Here is a 25,386-nt window from a genome sequence, read left to right as displayed (position 1 = left end):
ACCTATAATCCCTCCATTGAAATTTAAAATACATGGGCTCTGGAGCCAAACTGCTAGGTTCAAACCAAGCCCTGACACTTACTGGGGAAAGATATGAAACCTTTTTGTGCATCAATTTCTTTATTTGTTAACTGGAAATAACAGTATCTATCACATAGGGCTTTTGTACAGATTAAATGTGTTAACACATGTAATGTGGTTTTAAAAGCACCAAATGCATAGTAAGTATTCAATAAATGATAATAATTAGTAGTAATAATGATATTAAATGAAATGTACTGAACACTATGCATCAGGCCCTACAGTAAGTACTTTCACAAATACTATATGGAAAACAAAACAAAAAGTACTTAGATTTAAATGTAGGCATGTTAAAGATTATTAAAGTGAAAGAAAGATATAATTACGTATAAAAGACCCTGCAGTGAGACAGTTATAGTGAGAGCCTGTGTTTTAGTCTGTTTCACTTTTAATATACTTTTACTGTATGATTCACTGAAAATACCACTGTTGATAGAGAGAGAGAATCTTACAGTGAAAAAGAGCTTCAGAGATCATTTGTTTCAAACCCCCAGTTTACAGAAGATAAAAATATCAACACTGTTTTCAAGACATGAAGGCACTCAGGTACATACCAGGGAAAGGGGCATAGGTATCAAGCTGCTTCACGCCTTCTTCCAGTAAACTAAGAGCAAGCTCCAACATTGGTGACTCATTCAGAAGATGATACATCAGACTAAATCCTGGTGGCTTATAGGCTATGATTTCTTCTCCTAAATAGAACATAACATAGTCCAGGAGATGGTGAATTAGTATTTTTGTCACATCCTTGGTTTATATGAAATGTATGAGACTTGTAAATTAAATGGAAGGCAAGTTTCAATTTAGAGACAATGATACAAACTGTATATACAGTGGTAATTCCCAAAAGGGCTGATCTGCTCATAGCAGTTAGTCACCTGTTATATGTTAACTCATTAAAGAATCTCTAAAGTGGTGTCCTTGTCTTCCATTCAGTAAAATTTTACTTTATTTCCTCTTGCTCAGAACAATTAAAATGACTAAAACAATGCAACAAGAAAGATTAAATTCTAATTTAATTTATAAACTTAGAAATAATTTATATCTCACATAATTTATAAATTATAAATAGCTTTATAAATAGCCAACATTTTGTTTGAAAGTAACAGAATTAAATTACCTTGTAGCTCCACAAACTGGTCTACAAAATCTTCGAGTTGAGGCTCATAATCTCTGAGCAATTTATAAAACACCTCCAAAACAACCTCAGCAACTTCCCACTACAGAAAGACACAAATATTTCAGTAACAATAAAATAGCCCAAGGTGATAGCCTTCCTAGGCTTTTTATTCCTCCCACTTTTCTCCAGAAAATGAGTGAAGTCCCTTGTCTACTTTATTAATTTATGATAAGCACTATAGAAATCCCAATTCATTTTGCTTTATTTTGCTAAATGATAACATATTGGCTAATTTTTCAAGGTAAAACATTTGTAAAAGCATTACTCTTAAAGAAACATTTCTATAGCAGATATTTGGGCTTCATTCACAAATCTAAAGCACTTAGTAAATCTAGTCATATTCAATTTATAATTAAATAACACCAGATTTGGACACTTCTCCAAAGTGTCAAATATTTCATAATGTTCTCTAAGAATCTCAGCTGGAAATTATCTGAGACATCATCTCATCTAATCGCCCTTATTTCACAGGTGAATCAAGTGAAGCTGAGAGCAATGAATGATTCCCCAAGACCATAAAGTTTGGCAGCAAATGTACTGGAAGTCAAGCCCTGGCCTTCTAATTCCCAGAACAGCGTTCTATCCCATGGCTCTAGCCAAAGAAATTAAGAAGACACAATCATTGGTAGGCTTGCCCCAAATGACCCCATTATCACCTCTTTGTTAAAAATACTTTTAAAAGCTATGCAACAACAAGGAAAAATAATTATGCCAAAGGAAAAACATACAAAAATGTACAGTGAAATTAGAGTTTTGTTTAAAAAATCCATTGCATAGAATTTTAATAAGGCTGAGTATGGTAACCGTTGACAGGATGGTTTTTAAAATCATTATTTCCACTGCACATAATTTTATCAAGGCTAACTTTGGGAATTGGGACTATACAGTGTGATTTTTTAATTATTATTTTTAAATTATTCACTTTTCCATATTTTGCAAAATTTTTAAGGTCACTTATTTAAATAAACAAGGTTTCGCACCACATAATGTTGGATTTTAGAGTTGATAAATATATACACTGCCTCTAACACTGTTATTTATCTCAATCCAAATCACAGTTTTAGTGCTCTAAAATCTAGTGATACAAGTTAAACCTGAAGAACACTTTCAAGTGAAATAAATTCACAAAATTGAGGGAGAATTTCTTAGGGTAAATGTGTCGTGTGGAACTGAAATCACTGGTAGCCGGGGAAAGCAGCAGCACTTGAAATGTAGATGCGCACGGGTGCAAAATAACACCAGGAAAGAACATGGTGACTTAACCTCTGAACACTTGGGTCATAATGACCTTTTTAAGAAAAGACAAATAGGATATTTAAAACAAATGCAAAAAAGTACCAGAACACTTTGAAGAGATCGAAATTATCAGCAGCCATTATTCATCTGAAATGACTTATGAATAAGGCATAGTTCTGTTACTATTTTCACCCAATAAGGAAATATATGTTAACGAGGTAATTCTAAGGCTTAAATAAAACGTATACCCCTTCAGCGTTTATTTTTACTACCTGAGAAGCAAAACTTATAAAGCAATTGACAAAAAATGAACTTTAGTTAATTGGGACTATTAGAAACAAATTATGTTCAATGATAGGGTAATGAATAAAAACACTATGCTAGATACAAGTAATGATTATGCAGTCATTAAAGAGATTGTTTTCAAAGAATCTTTTAATGGCATGAAAAAAATCCTCATGATACTATGTTTAGTGGCCAAAAAAGGATACAAATTAATGTAACTAATTATCTCAATTTAAGTATATATGCATAGGAAAAAGATTAGAAATAGTTATCCTTCCTTTGGCAATAGGATTATGGGTGATATAACTTCTTCTTATATTTTTCTATATTTTCCTAATTGTCCCAAATTAGCATGAACTAAATTATTTCTATAATCGCTAATACAACAACAAATAAACCCAACAGGTTCGAAAACAGCAAACTATAAAAATAAAGCAGAAATGTCTCTACAAGATACATCCAAGGGTATTCTGTGAGGTAGTAAACAGTATTATAGACTAAAGTGAATTACGTCAGAACCTGGAAGGGTCTCTTACATAGCTTAGCGGTTATGAGCTTGGATCTGGAATCAGAGACCTAGGTTCAAATCCTGGTCCTGGACCTTAGGCAAGTTCCTTAACCTTGCTAAGCCTCCATCTGTAAAATGGGAATATTAATAGTACCTGCCTCCCAGTAATATTGGAATTACATACGATGATATACACGATAAACTCAGTTGTGAGTGTGTTGCAACCAGAGCAAATATGTACATAAATGTCAGCGCTCCCTCAGCTTCTATCCATCCATAGCATCCATACCTAATAGATCATAATATGCTTTCCCTCTAAGCCAAGAATCCACAACCCAGAAGTGCTATTAATCAATAGAAATTGGTGTGCAAGTTTAAATTTGTTTCAATCCCTAATCTAAATCATCCCATTAAAGGATAGTGTTTTCAACTGACAAAGGTGTAACATTTTTGGTTCAATTTTGGTCAAAATGTGTTCAATTAAGGATCTGAATGACTATGAATTCATATCAGTTAAATTACTGATCACTAAAAAAGTCAGTGCTTTGGTTTTAATGTGCAAATTTATGTTTTTGATGCATATAAACTAATCAGACCATGGACATTTCAGTATCAAGACTATAAATTTTACTACCTTTCAAAAGCTAAAATGAATTTATAGCATCTTATACTTTTAATGAAAGAAAAAGCAGCAATAAAGGAATAAAGAGAAAAAAGTTTTTCTCTGAACATAACCTTTTCAGCTGCTCTCCGGTAAGCTCTTGTGCGGAATCGGAGAAACACAGAATCTCTAAGGAACTGCAAATAAGGGTCAAAGCCAGGGGGCCGCAGTCCAGCGCCCAGATTAGAAGGAAATGAGCTCTCCACCAGGGTACTAATAAGCTGGCAAAAGGCCCGAGTCAACGGGTATTCCTCACACCGCGATTCTATTTCATTTAGTTCAACCTTCCAAAGAAAAATAAAGAAAATTTAGTAATATACAACTATCAGCTATAAAGCGCAAAACATTTTGCAGACATTAACTCATTAATATTGCTAATAATATCACAACAAAAGACACTTAACAGATATTACCATTTTTCATTTAGAGGAAAAGACACAGAAGTATTATATGAATCTAGATCAATCGGATGGAAGAATTTAAAATTCCCACATATTGTTCCCAACTTTAAATAAAAAATATAAATCTTATGTGTTTCTTTAAAAAAGAGAGAGGGAGGGCCTGTTGGGTGGTGCAGCGGTTAAGTGCGCAATTCCGCTTCTCAGTGGCCCAGGGTTCGCCGGTTCGGATCCCAGGTGTGGACATGGCACCACTTGGCAAGCCATGCTGTGGTAGGCATCCCACGTATAAAGTATGGATGTTAGCTCAGGACCAGTATTCCTCAGCAAAAAGAGGAGGATTGGCAGTAGTTAGCTTAGGGCTAATCTTCCTCAAAAAAAAAAAAAGAAAAAGAGGGAGCAGAGACAGAGAGAAGAAACTAAAACATGTAAATTCGTACCTCAGGTTGACCCAAGTAACCTAATTAAATTGAGTTCAAACCAAACTTTCAGTTTGGATGGCTGCCACGTAACTAACATCCTTTTCCAACTCTGAAACCTAAGGTATTTTGGTTCTTTTCATAAAAAGTTTCATTTCCATTTCAATACTGATCAGAAAACCCTTCAAACGAAAATATGTTAAATTTGAAAATTACAGGAACTTAAGAGGGTAAGATAATTTTTCTTAGTCTTTTTATCATGTGAATATAGCATTTAAACTAAAAGGAAAACTTTACCTCAATACCAATAGCTTGCCTCTGGCTTGGAACCCTTACGGTCTGAAGTATCTTAAAAATAAGAATGAGATGTTAGGAGCACTCCTCATTCAACAAGGAAAAGCAGTGGCTCTGCAATATAACAGTCATGCCTTACCCACCACATCCACACATCTTACAATGTCAATTAGAAATGACAAGCGAGAAGTCTGATGGATTTTCATTAGCAATTGTCTCAGGTTCAGGTAGAACTTCTAATTATCCAGGCTTCAGAAAACTAGTAATTTCTAAGTGCACACAGGATATGTTTCCAGCAAATTTCCTCTCAGATATTCTAGAAATGAAGCTTGAAAGGATTTATGAGATGAAATCTCACCAGTATTCAAGGCACTGATCTGTTTACAACCCACTGTTCTGCTGGCACCAGAAAACCAAGAAGTAAATTTGTTAAGAACAGGTTTCTTATGTGGGCAGAAGTTTGAGTTAAGATGTTCTGTCCTGACCTTGCTAGGGGCATAATTAACTATACTTAATGTCATTTTACTTAACTATCTTGCAAGTTGAGAATATACTATTAGGTGGAATCCTTTAAAAAAAGTATTGCTCTAAAGATAGAAATAATCTAAACCCAGTCACATTTCATCTTAGGTATAAAGAAGAACTAAGCACTTAGAACACTGACAAGTACTGATACACTTCACGAATGAAAAAATAAAGTATCGATACTAAACAAAAAGTGGCTCGGCCTCTCAGCACATATCAACTCCCTTAATTTTTGCTTTTTTAATAAAGTATCATTAACATCTTCAGGACACATATGTTAGAAAATAACTAGAATACTCCTTCAAAAAGGTTGCTTCTATGAATGCATTCGAATCACAGGCTTCCTTATGTTGCATTATTTCTAAGACAAACACATTCCATCTAACCATTTTCCTAGAGATAGCTCTATAGAGCACATTCTTTTTCCTCTTTTACTTTACCACATATAGAGTAACTATAGATTGACAGAAAAATTCCAATAGTTCTTATATCTAAAGAAAGAGAAGTTGATAGTTCACTCTTCTGGTATGGGTCAGGAAGGGTGCAGAAGGGAGAAGCAGAAAAGAAAAACAGGCATTCCCCACATGTAATGAGGACAGATGACTTCTGAAGGCTTCTATCAGCCTGGTCTCAAAGAGAGAGTTGAGGAGTTCTGTCCACTTATTAATATCTTACAGACACTGAAAAACAAAGTCTTAAGAGAAGAACCAATCTCCAGTAACCTAATGAAGTTGTCAACAGATCCAAGAGAAAAACCCAAGCTTACTTTCTGATGTTATGCTCGGTACCAAAACCTTAACTTTCCAAGTGGGAAGTTTATGGTATACTACAAGTTTCAAATTGGATGTTCTTGCTTCTATTATAAAGTCTCACTTTCCAAACTGTAATAATATAAATAAGAGCTCATAACACTACCTGAGTGTATTCCAATGACTGCCAGAGGGAAGCAGCAATTTCAGGAGATTTTCCAAAAGCTGCAAGTGTCTTCAGTAGTTCAGCTTTTAGAACAGGGGGAATACTGCATTGCAGGAGTCCCAGGATCACCACAACAGGCGTCCACTGAGGATGCTCACAGAGTGCCAGACGAGCATTTTCACTCTGAGAATTGAACACAAAATGGACAAGAAAGACTTTCCAGTTTTAAAAGCTAAGGAAAATGACCAACAGTCATCTAAATTGCTAGCACTTATACTGAGTATTCTAGGCTTAATACATACTAAAGCAAAGATAAGCCTATGACTTGTGCTTGAAGTCTCCCAGTGGGTCAAATCCAGTCACAGGCTCAGTCAATGTAAAGAACGGAGGAGAGGGGCTGGCCCCATGGCCGAGTGGTTAAGTTCGCGCGCTCCGCTGCAGGCGGCCCAGTGTTTCGTTAGTTCGAATCCTGGGCGCGGACATGGCACTGCTCATCAGACCACGCTGAGGCAGCGTCCCACATGCCACAACTAGAAGAACCCACAACAAAGAATACACAACTATGTACCGGGGGGCTTTGGGGAGAAAAAGGAAAAAATAAAAAAAAATCTAAAAAAAAAAAAAAAAAAAAAAAAGAACGGAGGAGAAATAGCCTTTGTAGAATTATTTTTTACAGCTCTAAGCATGGAAAATAATACATAAAAACAGAGATAAATGGTCTGCCACGATCACATAAATCTTATCTAGACACTTTAAATCCTTCCTGCAACAACGTAATATATTTTACTGTAATGTAATATATGAACGAATAAATATCTTGTCCTTTTCTGAGAAAAAAATGGATATGTATATACACACACATACAGTATCAAGTATTACTCTATTTTAATTCAATGAGAAATAATTACTAACTTTATGTTTCGATGTATAATAAAGTTAAACGTTATTGGAAAAACCAAAAAGTTAGAAGACACCATTCCTATCCTTCAGAGAGAATGTCAGACTGAGCAACTTATCTTTGCTCTAGAAAAGAAACAACTAGAAGAGATTTCTGAGGGAGGAAATTATGTAACGAAAATAATGTTTTTTACAAAGACCAATCCGGTAGTGGCAGGTAAGATATTTGGTGTAAGGAGAGAAAAAAAGAGTATTTTGGTAAATAACTTTTCTTTTTAATTAATAATATTCTTTATGCCACTGTGCTGGAATACAAACAAAATTATACTCTCTCATGCTCTGGATGAGTTACCTACCCAAGTAATGATGGTAGATGTGAGCTGTAAAAAAGCAATCAATCCATCTTGCTCCTTCTGGGTGATGCCACGTGAAGGAAGGTGACGGTACTGGACACTATCTGCACTCGGAAGGTCCTTCCGGAGGTGTTCATGGTAAAGCATTAAGGAGTGAAAGAAATGTTCCCAAGAAACAGGACTTCCACCTGCTCCCTGAATATTTTCAACTGTAAAGAAACATAGCACAGAATTTTCTTTCAAAAATGTCTAAGCATTTCCTTGGAAACAGAGGAAGAAAATAAATTTAAAACAATAAACTCTGTTTGCCTTTGTCCTAGATAAGCAGTGTGCTGAAAATGGATTAATTTTTCCATAGGGCCAAGAATGAGTGGTGCCTATGTAAAAATAAAGGTAAATTACTTTGGACATCAGTTACCTACTTCACATCCAGGAGAGTTCTCTGTGTTGTCAAGTAAGTGTACAAGGCTGCTTTTCCTGCTGAATAGTTCCCACATGTTGAGCTTAAATTCCCAAAGAGAGAAACTACAGTCTAGATTTGTAAATTGTACTACTCCATTGCATACCAAGCACTGGGAGCAAAAGCACAGAATCCAAGACAAGCAAGCCTTGATAGTGTAGTCAAAACACTGGCCTAGGAACCAGGCAGATCTCAGTTCCAATCATGGTTCCCCAAGCACTTGTGATGTTGGGTAAATTACTTAACTTCTCTAAACCTCAGTTTCCCCACATGTAAAAATGAAAGTAATAATATCTACCTAACAAAGCAGATGTTTAATAAATATTTCTTTCTCTTCCCTTTTCACAGTGTTTTTGGTTTAAGCAGACTCAAGTCTGAAAATTAAATGAGGAATTGGGAGAGGGTCCAAAGAAAAACTATGAGAACCGAAATTTAGAAAACAAGTACTATGAAGATAAATTAAAGAAATCAAACTTAGGTGGCAAGAGTATATATATTTTGTTTGGAGCACCAGATGTGTTCTTGAAAATTTATGTATATCAATTCTGATTTCTTAAACTAAAATGTATTTTAGAAAGCAGATAGTAAAATTCCCCAATCTGTGAGATCATAATCAAGATATCAATGTACATAAAGCCACTGGTGTGCTGCTTTCCCCATTATGAAAATAATTTATAGCCCTGGTTGAACTTAGCACAAATAACCAATATTCTTTGATAGACAGGGGGATACGGAACTCAAGAACGTCACAACAAACTTAGACAATATTCAGATTTTTCTTACCATGACTACTACCATTGACTTTGAGCAGGCTAAAACAGTAGTGGGCACACTGGGGCCCACTGGCCAATCCCTGGAGCATTTTCAAATAAGGAATATAAATAGTTGGAGGCAACAGATCACCCATTTGCCTAACAAATTTTGACAAGACAACCTGAAACAAAGAAAAAACCAATAGTTTACATAAAGCATATCTTAACTTTAAGCCAATATTGGACTAACTGATGAAGACTATATATGGACTAAAACTAATTAAGTGCTCTGATTCAATCCCCCCAAAGACAAAATAATCTGGTATTCTATCTACAAGAAATTGCATTTTCAAGCCTGTCATTAGCAATTTAATGCAATTATAGAATATCTTTGCGAACATAAAGTACATTGTTTTAAAAACATCTCAATGTGACAAAACATAAGACTACTCACATGCTCACTGAAGAACAATTGAAGAAATTTACTCATCTAAAATTAATCAGCAAATTCAAAGATACACCTAGAACTCAGAGTTCCTAGAACTCGGAGTTCCTAAATTCCAGTCAAATTTAGTTTGAAGAACTAGAAACTTGAAAGAATTTTTTTTTTGTATGGTGCAAGCATTTTTTTTTTTTTAAGATTGGCACCTGAGCTAAAAACTGTTGCTAATCTTTTTTTTCTTTCTGCTTTTTCTCCCCAAATCCTCCCCAGTATATAGTTGTGTATTTTAGTTGTGGGTCCTTCTAGTTGTGGCACATGGGACGCCACCTCAGCGTGGCCTGATGACTGGTGCCATGTCCATGCCCAGGATCCGAACCGGCAAAACCCTGGGCCGCCATGGCAGAGCACGCAAACTCAACCACTCTGCCACGGGGCTGGCCCCAAAAGAATTTTTGATAGTAACCTAAACATTCTGCTTTGTGTCCTCACCAATACTCTTGTTTCATAAGTCCACTTTGTACCTTTTCCTTTTCTCTTGCTTATACCTTTAATCTATTATCAACAACCAAAAATACTATTCAGACTAATTAGTTAGAACTCAGAACTGAAAATGTACACATCTCTGGAAATTATTGTTAAACCTAATAAGTATAACAACAGTTTTGTGATTATATAGAAAAATATCCTTTATTTTTAAGAGATATAAACTCAACCGAGAGGTAAAACGTCAAGCTCCCTATAATTTACTTTAAAATGCCTCAGCAAAATAAAAGTAGTAGAATTTATAGTAGTAGAAGCAGCAAACATGGCAAGATGTTAATAGCAGTTAAATTAAGATGTTGATTGTTCATTATAACTCTTCTCTCTTCCATATGTTTGAAAACTTTCATAATAGAGGTATTTTGTTAATCTTTAAAAAATTTTTAATAAATCTTTCTCCAAAACATTTTTTAAATGGGGAAAAAAGTGGAACAATAAATGTAAGAAATACAGTTAAAAAAAAAAACTGTCTACTCTTAGTTAGATTCTACTATAAGAGAAAATTATATAACGTGAAAGCTTCTAGAACAGAAAATCCCAAAAAAGATGAAGACAGATATGGTAATCCGTCTTATTAGCTACTACATACCATACTTCAGTCAATATAGGATAGAAAATGGACTTTTTCCTACAGACTCACAGGCATTTTGTCATCAATTAGAACACCTAGGCCTTTTCCTCTAGTACTTGTACCTCTCCTACCTTCCCCAACTCGCCAAGAATAACGGATAGTAGTTATTGCCATGCCTGTAGAGGACAGACTAATGCCAATAAATAATACCATAGCTCAAATAAGTAACTCAGAAAGAGGACACCTTTCTGTCTCTAATGATTCGACACATATTAGTATCTAATAAAAGGCTGACTACATAAACTCCAAAATGATCAGAACTTAAATTTAAGAGTTTCAAATTTCCTTAAACAAAAGGAAAAAGTATAAATGTCTAAAAATTACACTGGCGTTTATTTGTGTTAATAGCAATAACATCAGGAAATGACATTTTTCAAGTTTTCAAGACTCCCAATTACTGTCCCAGAGTATAAAAGTAGAAAAACTAAGAGCTCACCTGGCGTTGAGGGGGTCGCTGATGAGCCACCCCAAGGTAAGAGCCCAGGATAGTGGAAGTCTGAAGAGGCTCTGAGGGACACCAATATTCTAGAGCAAGCTCCAAATTAAAAGGGTTCTTTTTATATAGCTCACCAATCTGCAAAGAGTAAACAAAGATTGTGGAAAAAAGCTTATAACTCAAAAATTAGTTTTAAATAAAACTTTACATTTTTATTGAACTCACTTGTATATTTAAGATATTAGACCAGAAATTTTCCAAAGTTAGGGAAAAAATAATGGAAGGAGGAAGATGACAATCCATCCAATAGAATGGCTTACCAAGAGCATTAAGTGTTCCAGATCCCTTCTAAGTGAAATGGGGGGTTCATTACCCATCTGCATACTCATGTGAATCATTCGAGCATCTTCATCTGCCCGATTCCTCAACTGCTTCACCTGTTAAATTTATTACATATGGCTTAATATGTAAACTTATTATATGTATTCATAATCAGGAAATCAGACAACTGTCTACAAGAGATATATAAAAGAAAAACATTGTTTATTTATTCCACTTTAATGATGTGAAGAAATATACTAGTTTTATTGCAACGTTATTATCTATAATTTACAATATCTTAAAGTTTCAATGCGTTTTCCACTATAGATCAGTTGAGTTTAACAACAGGGTTTCTCAATAACTGACATTTTGGGCAGGCCATTTCTTCACTGGGTTGGATAATCCTGAACACTGCAAGATGTTTAGCATCTCTGGAACTACCTACTAACTACCAATAACACCACTACAGTCAATGTAACAAGCAAAACTGGCCCCACTCATTTCCCAAACACACTCTAGGGGACATCATAAGCCTGGTTAAGAACCATTGCCTTGGGGGGCCAGCCCCATGGCCGAGTGGTTGAGTCTGTGTGCTCTACTTCGGCGGCCCAGGGTTTCGCTGGTTCTGATCCTGGGAGGGGACATGGCACTGCTCATCAGGCCATGCTGAGGCGGCATCCCACATAGCACAACAAGAAGGACCTACAACTAGAATATACAACCACGTACTGGGGGGCTTTGGGGAGAAGAAGAAGAAGAAGAAGAAGAAAACGACTGGCAACAGATGTTAGCTCAGGTGCTAATCTTTAAAAAAGAACAATTGCCTTAGGCTGGCCCAGTCGCATATCGGCCAAGTTCGCATGCTCTGCTTCAGCAGCCCGGGGTTCTCTGTTTCCAATCCCAGATGTGGACCTAGCATCACTTATCAAGCCATGCTATGGCAGGCATCCCGTGTATAAAGTAGAGAAAGATGTTAGCTCAGGGCCAATCGTCCTCAAAAAGAAAAAAAAAGAACCACTGCCTTACAATATTTGTGTCAACTAAATGCCAACTGACATAAGAAACTACTTCTCCCTTAAAAAAAAAAACAAAGCTAGACAAATCCACAATTACAGCTGGAGATTTCAACACTCCTCTCCCAATATATAATAGAACAAGTACACACAAAACCAGTAAGGATATGGCAGACTTGAACAACACCATCAACCAACTTTACCTAATTGACATTTATAGAACATTCCCCAGAACAGCAACAGAACATACATTCCTTTCACATGCACATAGAACATTTACCAAAATAGGCCATATTCTTGGCCACAAAACAAATCTTTACAAATTTAACATAACTGAAATCCTATAAAATATGTTCTCTGACAACAACAGAAATAAACTAGAAATCAGTTACAGAAAGATATCTGGAAGTCCCCCAAATATTTGGAAATTAAACAACACACTTCTAAATAACCCATTGATAAAATAAGTCTCAAGGAAAATTAGAAAATATATTAAATTGAATAAAAAAGAAAATATATCAAAATTTGTGTGATGCAGCTAAAACAGTAACTAGAGACTAATTTATAATACTAAATGTTTATATTTAAGAAAAAGACAGGTTTCAAATCAAAATCTAAGCTTCTACCTTAAACAACTAAATGCTAAGGGTAAATTAAACCTAAGCAAAACAAAGAAAATAATAAAGGTCAGAAATCACTAACAGTGAAAGAAAATACAAAAAAAAAAAATCAATGAAACCAAAAGCTGTTCATTGGAAAAATCAATTAAGACTGATAAACCTCTAGCCAGGTTAATTAAGAAACAAAGAGCGAATTGTCAACATTAGGAATGAAAGAAGAAACATCACTACAGATCCTACAGACATAAAAAGTAAAATACAGGAATAACTTTATGCCAATCAATTTGATAATCTGAATGAAATGGACAAATTCATTGACAGACACAAAGTACCAAAATTCATTCAAGAAGAAATAGATAAGCTATATAGTACTATATCTATTAACGAAATTCTAGTACCCTAGAATTGTGTGAATAAATTCACTTTAGTCAAGCCATTTATGATTTTGTCTATTCAAATCCCTCTCTTCCTTTATCTTTCCAGATGACCATTATCTTTCCATAACCAAAGTCCTAAAGACTAATAATTAGGAAAAGCTTTAAGCCTCAACCTTTCTAAGACTTCATTTCCACAAATGTAAAATGAAAGGATTTCTTCCTATTCCAAAATTCTGTGATGTTAATCTATCAAGTCCTTCAAGGTTGACGAGGGCTCAAGTTATCTGTTAAATACTCCTTGACAATTCCAGTCCTGAGTGAGCTATCCTTAGCCTAAAGAAATCCATTGTAATTTGCTGTCTATACCTCTCATTTACTTACTACCTATATTTTTCTGTGTATATCTTATTTCTCCAACTAGATTATACATTCCTTGCTGGCAGGGAATGAAGCTTCTACTTATTTATCTTCTTTACAACTCCTAGCATAGTACCTGGAACACAGAAGAAACTCAAAAAACACTTGATTCATTACATAATGAATAAGCAATTAACTCCTTGATTGTGGCCATTCTGGGTACTTTTTCCATTTACCTTATTGTTCAAGAGATACAGCATCAGAACTGGACAACTCTAATACAAGTATAGGCCTTTCAGGGTCCTTTTTTTTATACACAAAAAAAGGTGGTTTCATAGGGCTTTACACCCTCATTTACTTCCTGTCATCACTTTGAGGGCTTCCTTGGCATAAAATGGCACACAGAACATATACTATGTAGGAACTGTCTGAAATGGTTCTAAGAACCCTTTTTTGGATCAAAGTTATAGCTCGAGCCCCTTATTCAAAAGTAACCTCAGTAGGGGTGGGCAGCCCATCACCTAGTCATGTCATGAAAAAAAAGGAAAAATTAACCTTTGCATTAGTTTCTTAAATCCGTTACTTTACCTGTATCCACACAGAAGCCCATTTATGCACTATAATTAAGAGTCTAAACAATTATCTATAAAACTGGAGGTTTTTCCCTATATATCTTCCAGATCACATATAAAAGTATTAAATAAAGCTACCTCAGCATTGATCTCTAGGATGGCATAGGGTTAATAATTTTCTACCCATAGAAGCATTTTCATTTGCCTATTACTTTCTCATTATAAACCATTCTCAATGTCAAATATTTCTTCCTTTTAGCTTATTCTCAGTGAATGGGTCTTATTTCACTTTGATGAATCACAAACTAATTAACAAGCTGTAACACAACTGCTGCCAAATTTTAGTCTATAATAAAAGATTTTATTAGTTGTCAAAACATAGTTAATTGATCAGTTTTAAATTATTTTATAAAATTCTTCTACTACTTTTTACTCATCCTACATTATTGTACTTACCTTCATTGGCATAAGCGCAAGGAAATCTGTGATGAGATTATGGATTCTACGAATATAAAATTCCTCCTGATAGAAGTTTTCTGATACCACCACAGATTCAGTGAGGAACAGAAAAACATTGTCAGCAATTGCGAGCTCTGCCATTGCTTCATCTGCTTCTGTGAATTCAGCCAGTGCTAAAAATATATTTAGAAAAACAGCACATGGAGGAAAAGTTATTAAACTACATTATAATATCTCATAATACTTTGCTGATGGTTCAAAATTCAGAACTCTTTTCAACATTCTAGCACGTCCTATGCACAAAATAAGACTGTGTGTAACTATAACTGACTCACAAACCCCTAAGAATTACTGAAAAAGTACATTAGAAAACCACATGCTCTTCAAAATAACGAGGAGTGATAAAAAAAATTACTTTAGAGATGTATCATGCAACACTGATGTACTCAGGGAGCTATTATTAAAATATTAAAATGATCCTAAGGCTTTAATCTCAATGAAATGAACTAGATCATTCAGAAAAAGTCTTCACAGCCAACAAGTGAAGACCAAAAACATGACCAGTTAAGTTGCTCTACTAATTTGGTAAACAACTAGCAAAACTTGAAGAACTGAATCTTAACCTAAAGACACACTGGTCTACTTGCAATGCTTCTAGCTTTATATTTTGAAAATTTCAGACATCTAAAAATAGACAAGACTAGTATAATGAACCTCCACATATCCATCACCTAGCTCCAGTTTTAGCCATTTACGGTCAGTCTTATTTCATCTAGATCTCCATGCATTCCCCCTCTCCATCTAAACTAGACTGAAGCAAACTCCAGACAATTTAACATTTCACTCATAAGTATTTCAGTATACAACTCAAAAAGATACTTAAAACACAAAGAATAAACCACATACACACACAATACCATTATCGTATCTTAAAAAATAATTCTTCAGTATCAAATATACAGATAATGGTCAAATTTACAATTGTCTCACAAACGTCATGAAATATTTTGGTTTCGTCTTTTGCTTTTTATCTTTTGCGTAATTGTTTGCTAGAATCAGTATCAAAATAAGTTCTACACGTTGTAATTAACTGAAACATCTGCAGGCTCCTCCCACGTCTTTTTTATTTTTCCCTTGCCCTGTATTTGCTGAAAACAGTGGGTCTTTCATCCTCTAGAGTTTTCCACAACGTGGTTTGGCACTGCAGTCCAGTGGTATGTTTAATATATTCGCCTGTGCTCTGAGTATACTAAAAATGGATAGTCTGATCTAGAGAAGCTTGATCAACTACATTCAATTTTTTGGGTAAAAAATATGTCACAGGTGATGACGTCCTTCCATCAAAAAATACATTGTCCAGGGGCTGGCCCCGTGGCTGAGTGGTTAGGTTCGCATGCTCTGCTGCAGGCGGCCCAGTGTTTTGTTGGTTCAAATCCTGGGCACGGACATGGCACTGCTCATCAAGCGATGCTGAGGCAGCGTCCCACATGCCACAACTAGAAGGACCCACAACGAAGAACATACAACTATGTACCGGGGGGCTTTGGGGAGAAAAAGGAAAAAAAATAAAATAAAATCTTAAAAAAAAAAAAAAGATTAAAAAAAAATACATTGTCCATTACTTCTTTCAAATTTTAAATATAAAATTGCTAGGTAATGTCGTGGTAATCTGCCTTTGGAAAAGAACTGCTACATAGCTTATTCTGCTTGACTGTCATAGAGATCAAATACATAGTGTGCTACTAACAATACATTTTCATTGCCTTGAAAGTCAGAAATAGATATAAGCCAGGATAGTCTCAACCAGAGGAAAACAGAAGAGTGGCGGTTTTTTCTGGCTTATGTTTTGTTTTGCATTTTGAAACACAGCCTGTATATCTACCCATACCATACAAACTCCTTGAGAAAAAAATATTTTCTCAATTCTTTATTATGACTAATAATTATGACTACTAAAATTAGTAATTAATGTTAATTAAATATTAATAACAGTAATGATTAATTCCAAACCTTCACTTGAATTCAGAAATAGTGGAATTAAAATTGCAAGATGATCTATGAGGAATTTAAAAATGTGGACAAAGAGAACAGATTCGTGGCTACCAGGGGAAAGGTGGGCTGGGGGGTGGGCACAAAGGGTGAAATGGTGCACCTACAACACGAATGACAAACATTAATGTACAACTGAAATCACACAAGATTGTAACCTATCATTAACTCAAAAAAAAAAAAATTGCAAGATGATCAATTCAAGAACTACTTCTTGAAGACTATTTAGGTAATAAAGCAGCATTAACATCTTAAGGTAAATTGAGTTTTAATGTCTAAAAAAGTACATTAAAATTTTATAAACTTTAGTAAAATTAAAAACGTTTTTTATAAAATAATGTAATAAACATATTTGATAAATTTTCAGAAGTCTATGAAGAAAGTAGGAACTAATTTTTCAAAATTGAGATCTTCATTAAAACTTGTCTGGATTATTTCAAGAAATGACCATTTCTGCAATATAAGATAATTTTTCTTTTCTATCAATTTTTAAAATACAAATAGAAAAATGCTTATAGTTTAAAAATGTTCATTATAATAGCCCTAATTATCAAAGCTTATAAAGGGGTATAAGCATGTAAAACTAAAGAGATTAAGTAGCCAAAGATCTAGGATTTGAAACAGGGTCTGGATTCCTAGACTATTCTTATCTATTATTCTATAGCAAACTATAACATATTCTACTGTGCCTCTTGAGATTAGGGCAATGGTACAGCAAATTACAGTATATGAATTTGATTAACTGTCACATATACTTAAAAGTTTAAAGGGTAGGGGGATGGCCCAGTGGCCGAGTGGTTAAGTTCGCATGCTCTGCTTCGGTGGCTCAGGGTTTCGCTGGTTCGAATCCTGAGTGCAGACGTGGCACTGCTCAGCAAGCCATGCTGAGGCAGCATCCCATATGCCACAACTAGAAGGACCCACAACTAAAAATACACAACTAGGTACCGAGGGGCTGTGGGGAAAAAAAGGAAAAATAAAATCTTTAAAAAAATAAAAAATAATTTTTAAAAAGTTTAAAGGGTAATTTTATGCCAGAAATAAGACTTGTAAATGAATTAAGGGGTAGAGTTGAGAAACAGAACTTGCACATGAATGTAAACGTCTAATTCACCAACCATCAGCTTTAACACAGAAAATGCTTGGCCAAAGAAAGACTCCTAACAAAAACAGCTTTCTGCAGACCCCGTGGGAACAGCATGACACTAGTGAACAAAATGTTCCGAAAACATACGATTGATAAGATACTGGAATCTGCTGACACTCTAAGACTAGAAAACATTGACATGAATTATAAATTTTAATAAAACTTTTCCATATTTACCACAAAAACCTACAGAAGTGGCATTTCTTTGGGCTCCAAATTACAAGGAAAGCATAGTTCTCATCCTGTTAGAGTAAACCACTATTAGTAGGATAAATACATGAATGTAAACAGCAGAATACGATACGCTAGAGTGGGTAACAGACTGTTAAAAGCCAGAATTCCACAACCGTTCTTTTTTTTTTGGAGGAAGATTAGCCCTAAGCTAAGATCCGTGCCCACCTTCCTCTATTTCATGTGGGGGACACCTGCCACAGCATGGGTTGATAAGTAGTGCGTAGGTCCGCACCCAGGATCTGAACCTCTGAACCTGCGCCGCCAAAGCAGAGCACGTGAACGCTACACTACTGGGCCAGCCCCTCCACATCTGTTCTTGATTGACCCAAATATCTCTTTTGTAATATATTGTATTTAAAAATAATAACAGGGGCCGGCCCCGTGGCCAAGTGCTTAAGTTTGTGTGCTCTGCTTCAGCAGCCCAGGGTTTCACTGGTTCGGATCCTGAGCGCTGACATGGCACCGCTCATCAAGCCATGCTGGGGTGGCATCCCACATGCCACAACTAGAAGGACCCACAACTAAAAACAAAATACAAAACTATGTACCGGGGGATTTTGAGGAGAAAAAGGAAAAATAAAATCTTTAAAAATAATACTAGTTTTTAATTTGACACAGTATGAAAAATTAGTTCGTGAACAAAACTAGGAAGAAAAATGTAAAAAAAAGAAACTAAATTTTAATTAAAAAAAATATTGTGGTACTGTCATTTCAAATTTTAAACTCTTAAGGAAAAAAAGAAGCTAAAACAGAATTGTGACTGGCTCCAAGAAAGGGAAAAAATACTTCACATAATTTCTTTTAGGAGACAAGAAAAAAAAAGTCTGTATTTCACAACAATATGAAGTTTCATTTAATGCAACTCTAGATATCTTCCTATGCTCATGCTTATACATATACAAAGATGACCTCCCTTCCAAACTGCCGTTAAATGTTGATATTTTGTTTCTCACAGTAAAATTGTCTACAATCAATTTACCTGTCACATCAGGTAGCTGAGATATTCCCCTCAATGCCAGTGCCCAGGCAAGTCTAACAATGGCTTGCAGCCCAGGCAGTTTCCAAGGCTGTGAGTCTTGAAGGCGAGAGTGAATTGTTGCAATGTATTGTTTCTCCGTCAACAGCGGAAGTTGATGAATCATATCTGAAAACAAAAATAGACCATTATACTAAAAAGCAGAAAAATTTTCACTTTTGATATACAGGAATAACGTCCAAAATCAGAAAATCAGAGTACACCCATCAAAGAAGTATGACCAATTAACATTAATGTTTCACATACCAAAAAGAACACTACTTTACAGTATACTACAATAAAAACTATATACAAACTACAAATGAAACAGGAAATAGACAATAATCCTAAATTTTAATTTCATTATTTTCAGTGATTTTTATAAGTGTACTATAATAAAATTTTAAAAAGCTAACAGTAATCAAAACAGCATGCTATTGGTACAAAAACAGATGCACAGATCAATAGAACAGAATGGAAAGCCCAGAAATAAAACCACACATCTGTGGACAGCTAATCTTCGACAAAGGAGCTGAGGGCCTACAATGGAGAAAAGAAAGTCTCTTCAACAAATGGTGCTGGGAAAACTAGACAGCCACATGTAAAAGAATGAAAATTGACCATTCTTTTTCACCATTCACAAAAATAAACTCAAAATGGATCAAAGACCTAAAGATTAGGCCTGAAACAGTAAGTCTTCTAGAAGAGAATATAGGCAGTACACTCTTTGACATCAATTTCAAAAGAATCTTTTCAGACACCATAACTCCTCAGATGAGGGAAACAATAGAAAGAATAAACAAATGGGACTTCATCAGATTAAAGAGCTTCTTCAAGGCAAGGGAAAACAGGATTGAAACAAAAAAAACAGCCCAGTAATTGGGAAAAAATATTCACAAGTTATTTATCTGACAAAGGGTTAATCTCCATAATATATAAAGAACTCAAGCAGCTCAACAACAAAAAATCAAACAACCAGGTGAAAAAAATGGGTAGGGGACATGAACAGACATTTCTCCAAAGAAGATATAAGGATGGCCAATAGACACATGAAAAGATGCTCATCTCACTAATCATCAGGGAAATGCAAATCAAAACTACAGTAAAATATCACCTTACACTTGTTAGAATGGCAAAAATAACCAAAACAAAAAGTGAGAAATGTTGGAGAGGTTGTGGAGAAAAAGGAACCCTCATACATTGTTGGTGGGAATGCAAACTGGTGCAGCCACTATGGAAAACAGTATGGAGATTTCTCAAAAAGTTAAAAATAGAAATACCTTATGACCCAGCCATGGCACTACTGGGTATCTATCCTAAGAACCTGAAATCAGCAATTCCAAAAGTCCCATGCACCCTTATGTTCATCGCAGCATTATTTACAATAGCCAAGACATGGAAGCAACCTAAGTGCCCAGCAACTGATGATTGGATAAAGAAGACACACACACACACACACACACACACACACACACACACACACACACAATGGAATACTACTCAGCCATAAAAAAAGGAAAAAATTGTCCCATTCACAACATGGATGGACCTTGAGGGTATTATGTTAAGTGAAATAAGCCAGATAGAGAAAAACGAACTCTGTATGACTCCACTCATAGGTGGAAGTTAACATATAGACAAAGAGAACAGATTAGTGGTTACCAGGGGAAGGGGGGGGTGGGCACAAAGGGTGAAGTGGTGTACCTACAACATGACTAACAATAATGCACAACTGAAATTTCACAAGGTTATAAACTATCATAATCTTAATTAAAAAAAATTTTTTTAAGCTATAAAAGCCACTCATTTTTTGTGTATAAATTCTAAAATATAAATCAATGTTATTTAAAGATCAAAAAAGACAATTTTACTAGGTAAATAGCCTGAATTTAAAACATCCAAAAAAACGCTGACCAAAACAAAGGATGCAAATTGCAAATAATTTATCTACTCTGATTATAACATAAATAAAATAGCCAAATAACAAAGAATTTCCAATTTACAGTTCAATTATACTATGGTACCTCAAACAAGCACAGGATTTGGCATAAATACTAAAATAACTGGAAACACCAGTGACCCCCTAAAGTTTCATTTATTTTACTTTGCTACTTCGTATACTTCCTTTTGATGTCATCTTGTGAATAACTACTTCAGTGGTTCCCAAACTTTAACCAGGAATAATACATTCTTTATTTAATTTCCTGTATTTTGAAAGCTTCTGTCTACTACTGCACATTAATTAATAATTCACTTTTCCCATTTGTTAATCAAAGATACATAGAATGACCATTAAGAAATTATAATTTAAATGAGCTAATCAATACAAGTACCCTAAAATGACACAATTACAACCTAATACCAAAAACCACACATCTTAGTAAACCTATGAAACTTTCCAGGCATTCCACTCAGCTTTTCCAAGTTCCAGCTTCTAAACTTTCATTAACACAGCTTACCTCTACCTAATGCTATGTTCATTTGATTCAATACGGGAAATCTGACCAATGCATTAACTGGCAGCATCCCTATCTGAGAACAGGTGGCACTTATTATGTGACATACAACGTACTGTGTGACAACCTGATTGGTGGTAAGGAGTAGTTGTGTTTTAAATAAGCCTTTCCTAATGGCTAAGGATGGTCACCAAAGATGAGTGGAAAATGTCACTCTTCTCACATACCTAATGAGAGAAGACCTAGCTGATACAGTCAAAAGTGGACAGGGGATAGCTGTTGGAATAATTAAAAGGGATTATTAAATAAATGATTAAATATTAAATAATTTTTAAAAATTAAAATAAATACTTCCTTTCTGGGAATCATTTTTGAGATCCTCAGTTCTAGGTAGTAATTGTTTATAAGGCTACCAAGAGAAATTTTACCTACTTCACAGAAAATAAAAGTAAAAAATAATATATTACTAAGAATTATGATTATCCTCCCTCAGAATGTTTTCATGAAAGGTTTAAAATGTAAATAAATAGTAAAGAACAAACAATTAGGTAAATTCGGCATGCATAACTCATGAAAACATATCACATATCCTTTAGCCCTTGCCCATTCCAAAACCCACAATGACAAAAGAAACGCCTAACAGCTTGCAATTATTTTTAAAACATGCTCTTATACCTAAAAATTCAAATATCGATGAATTGCACACAAAAGAATATACAATTTTTTTATTTTAGTAGTTAAAATATTACCCTTCTTAAATGTTATCTCCACAATTTTAAATCTGATTTTTTAAAATAAACGCATTAATAGGTATAAAATCCAATACCATCACGTTCCTCTGTGCTTTGTTCTATAAAACTGGTATCAAAGCAGTAGAGAAGTGCCATAAGAAGAGCCAGATTCACTGAGTCCAATGAGCCATTAGCCTCAACTGTCACTCTTTCCAAATGTCCAATAAGGAGAAGAGTGTCATCTTTGCCTAAAGGTGACTGGCAAGCCCAGGCAAAAAGGCTTTCTGCTAGAGACTGCCTGCACTCCTTGATGAGATCAGAAACCTAGAAATAAAAATATATGATTATCAGGATAAATAAATTACAGTGAAGCCTGGTCTTACTCCACAATGTAAACTGTCTTTTACAAAGGCTAACTAAACAAATGTATCTGAATCCACGAGTGACCCTAAACTCACAGCTCTGGAATTCTGAACAAACCCTAATGTTAATTCCTCATTCTTAAGTTCCAAGCTCCTTTATGGGATAATCAATTCCTTGAGGAGTTCATTCCAGAAAAAGAGCTAGAATGGCACATAAGTAACTAGAAAGAAGCTGAAACAACTGCAAGTCAATTTCATGGACACAGCTGCCTACACACTTTAACACGCATTACTAATTTTTGTATGCCTGCATTAGAAGAATGTTCTAATTATCATGACTTTTCTGCCTCCGAGACACAGACAACCATGAGGTGATCTCGTTAAACTCTTGCCTCTTTGCGATGTTTTTCACTGCCCAAGCCTCTCTCGCGCTGCAGTTTTTCAAACTCATTGTTCACATCAATCTGTGACACCAGAGTAAGGACTTTGTAAGTCAATCCTTGCTCCATCAGCTCATCTGTAAAGCGTGTTGTCATGGAAACTAGCTCTGGACTGTAATGAAAAGAAATCAATAAACAAAGTTATAATGAACAGTAATGTTTATACGTCCTCGTTATATGGACACAGCAAATGCTCTTTTTACTTTTTTTATTTATTTATTTTTTGTTAAAGATTGGCACCTGGGCTAACAACTGTTGCCATTCTTTTTTTATTTTTTTCTGCTTTATCTCCCCAAACCCCCTCTGTACATAGTTGTATGTCTTAGTTGCAGATCCTTCTAGTTGTGGGATGTGGGAGGCCGCCTCAATGTGGCCTGATGAGCGGTGCCATGTCTGCGCCCAGGATCCGAAGCCTGGGCCACCGCAGTGGAACGCACGAACTTAACCACTTGGCCACGGAGCTGGCCCCTCTTTTTATTTTTATTTATTTTTTTTTGGTGAGGAAGATTGGCCCTGGGCTAACATCTGTGCCAATCTTCCTCTATTTTGTACGTGGGATGCCACCACAGCAGAACTTAATGAGCGGCATGTAGGCCCACACCCAGGATCCGAATCCACAAACCCCAGGCAGCTGAAGCGGAGAGTGCAAACCTAACCCCTATACCACCAGGCCAGCCCCTGCTGCTCTTTTGACAACAATGTTGCATTACTGGAAACAACGAGGATGAATTATAACCTAGCTCTTTTCATTCTTTCTAGATCATTGGGTCTCAATAAGCTTCTAATCATAACTTGAGTTATTTTATATTTGTAAAAAAATAAAGCAAGTTTAAACTACTGTGTCATTCTTGGCAGAATAAGGGAGTATTTATTACTCAATTTATGTTACATACTTTACTTAAAATTGTACACGTCAATGAGAAATTTTTGTTTTTCTAAAATTATAACTCTTCAAGTAATTTCTAATTAACCCTGAAATCCTAAGAAGCACCACACCTGAGTTCAAGGGTCCATGTCTTTCCTCGTCTAGACTGTATCAAGGCTTTCAGGGAATTTGCAATGCATCGTTTTCCATCCCAGTATAAAAGAACAGCTACTAATCCTCTAGTGAGGCCAGGAAAATGCGGCTGTTGGTGCTCTCCTAGAGAAGAAAGTTAAGAAATAATTAGTAAATAAACTCATATGTGTTTAGGAAGAGACAAAAATCAGTATACCAATGTTCAATTCAAAGAAATCACAGAATCTCAGGGTTTACAGGGCCCTGAAGGTCCTCTACTTCAAACATCCATCTACTGTTTTAGTCTCTTTCACATGAAATCTTTCAAATATTTGGAAGTTCCTTTCCCTAGAGTCTTCTCTGGAAATGAGATAAGCTTTTCTTATGTTTCAATTTCACTTGCCCTTTTAACTGCTCTCCTTTGAATAAGTTCCACTTTGTCTTTTGTAAAGTAACTCGCCTACAGTTCAGTGTCATTTCCCATGGCTTCTTTCTTCCCTTAGCCCAATCACTCCTGCACTTCACACCCTTCTGTCACCCAAATTCATCTCACTGCCTCACACCTCTATACCAGTGATTTCTCCTTCTGGACGCCCTTTGTCCTCCTGAGTGCACACCTATTGCACTTGACATATGCCTATGTACTCATTTTTTAACACCTGCCTTAAGCCTCATGATCTTCATGAAAACTCTCTACAACATGAGGTCAATTTAATCCACTTCCCTCTGTACCCTCACTAAATCTTGCAACAAACTTGCATTGATGCAGCTAATGGTGTCATAATTATTTGTTTCCATGTCTTTCTCAATTACTAGACCCTGAGCTCCTTTACACTAGCTGAAGTTTTAATCATCTTTATATCCCTGAAGTTTTAACACAGAGCCTGGCCCACGGCACACACGAAACAAATGTTTGCTAAATGAAAGTTCTGAGTTAAACTCAAAACTCAAGCATGTCCAGTTAACGTCTCCATCATAGAACGGGAAAACTACCTTACTCGTTCTCAAAATCACACTTTTTATGTAGCCTTAGGTTAAAAAGGACTTTGGCAGCCACGAGGTATCTTTAGACATATTAGACTTTCTTTCAACTAAAAGGCCCACATGACTTCTCCACATGGCTCTATTATAATTAAAATGAATTATTTATTTTATGGAAATTTCAATCTTTTCTCTATATAGCAGCCAGAGAAATAATTTCAAACTTATTCCAGATTCTGTAA

General features: G+C 35.4%; 1 protein-coding gene across 1 annotated transcript in view; it reads right to left on the bottom strand.

Annotated features, from left to right (window-relative positions):
• NUP205 (nucleoporin 205) overlaps positions 1-25,386 on the bottom strand; it is an 82,324-nt gene that overhangs the window by 46,307 nt on the left and 10,631 nt on the right. Inside the window, exons 4-17 of the mRNA XM_014839353.3 lie at positions 24,163-24,307; positions 23,119-23,278; positions 22,460-22,688; positions 19,142-19,306; positions 14,730-14,905; positions 11,334-11,450; positions 11,014-11,151; positions 8,996-9,146; positions 7,756-7,961; positions 6,503-6,685; positions 5,066-5,116; positions 4,026-4,235; positions 1,202-1,301; positions 636-773 (exon numbers count right to left, since the gene is read on the bottom strand). Coding sequence (XP_014694839.1) covers positions 636-773; positions 1,202-1,301; positions 4,026-4,235; positions 5,066-5,116; positions 6,503-6,685; positions 7,756-7,961; positions 8,996-9,146; positions 11,014-11,151; positions 11,334-11,450; positions 14,730-14,905; positions 19,142-19,306; positions 22,460-22,688; positions 23,119-23,278; positions 24,163-24,307 — 2,169 coding nt within the window. The remainder of the gene's footprint in view (positions 1-635; positions 774-1,201; positions 1,302-4,025; positions 4,236-5,065; positions 5,117-6,502; positions 6,686-7,755; positions 7,962-8,995; positions 9,147-11,013; positions 11,152-11,333; positions 11,451-14,729; positions 14,906-19,141; positions 19,307-22,459; positions 22,689-23,118; positions 23,279-24,162; positions 24,308-25,386) is intronic.

Source organism: Equus asinus, chromosome 1 (assembly GCF_041296235.1).
Source record: "Equus asinus isolate D_3611 breed Donkey chromosome 1, EquAss-T2T_v2, whole genome shotgun sequence".
Taxonomy (NCBI): domain Eukaryota; kingdom Metazoa; phylum Chordata; class Mammalia; order Perissodactyla; family Equidae; genus Equus; species Equus asinus.
The sequence above is the reverse complement of the archived record's forward strand: the minus strand, read 5'-3'. Positions and strand labels throughout refer to the sequence as shown.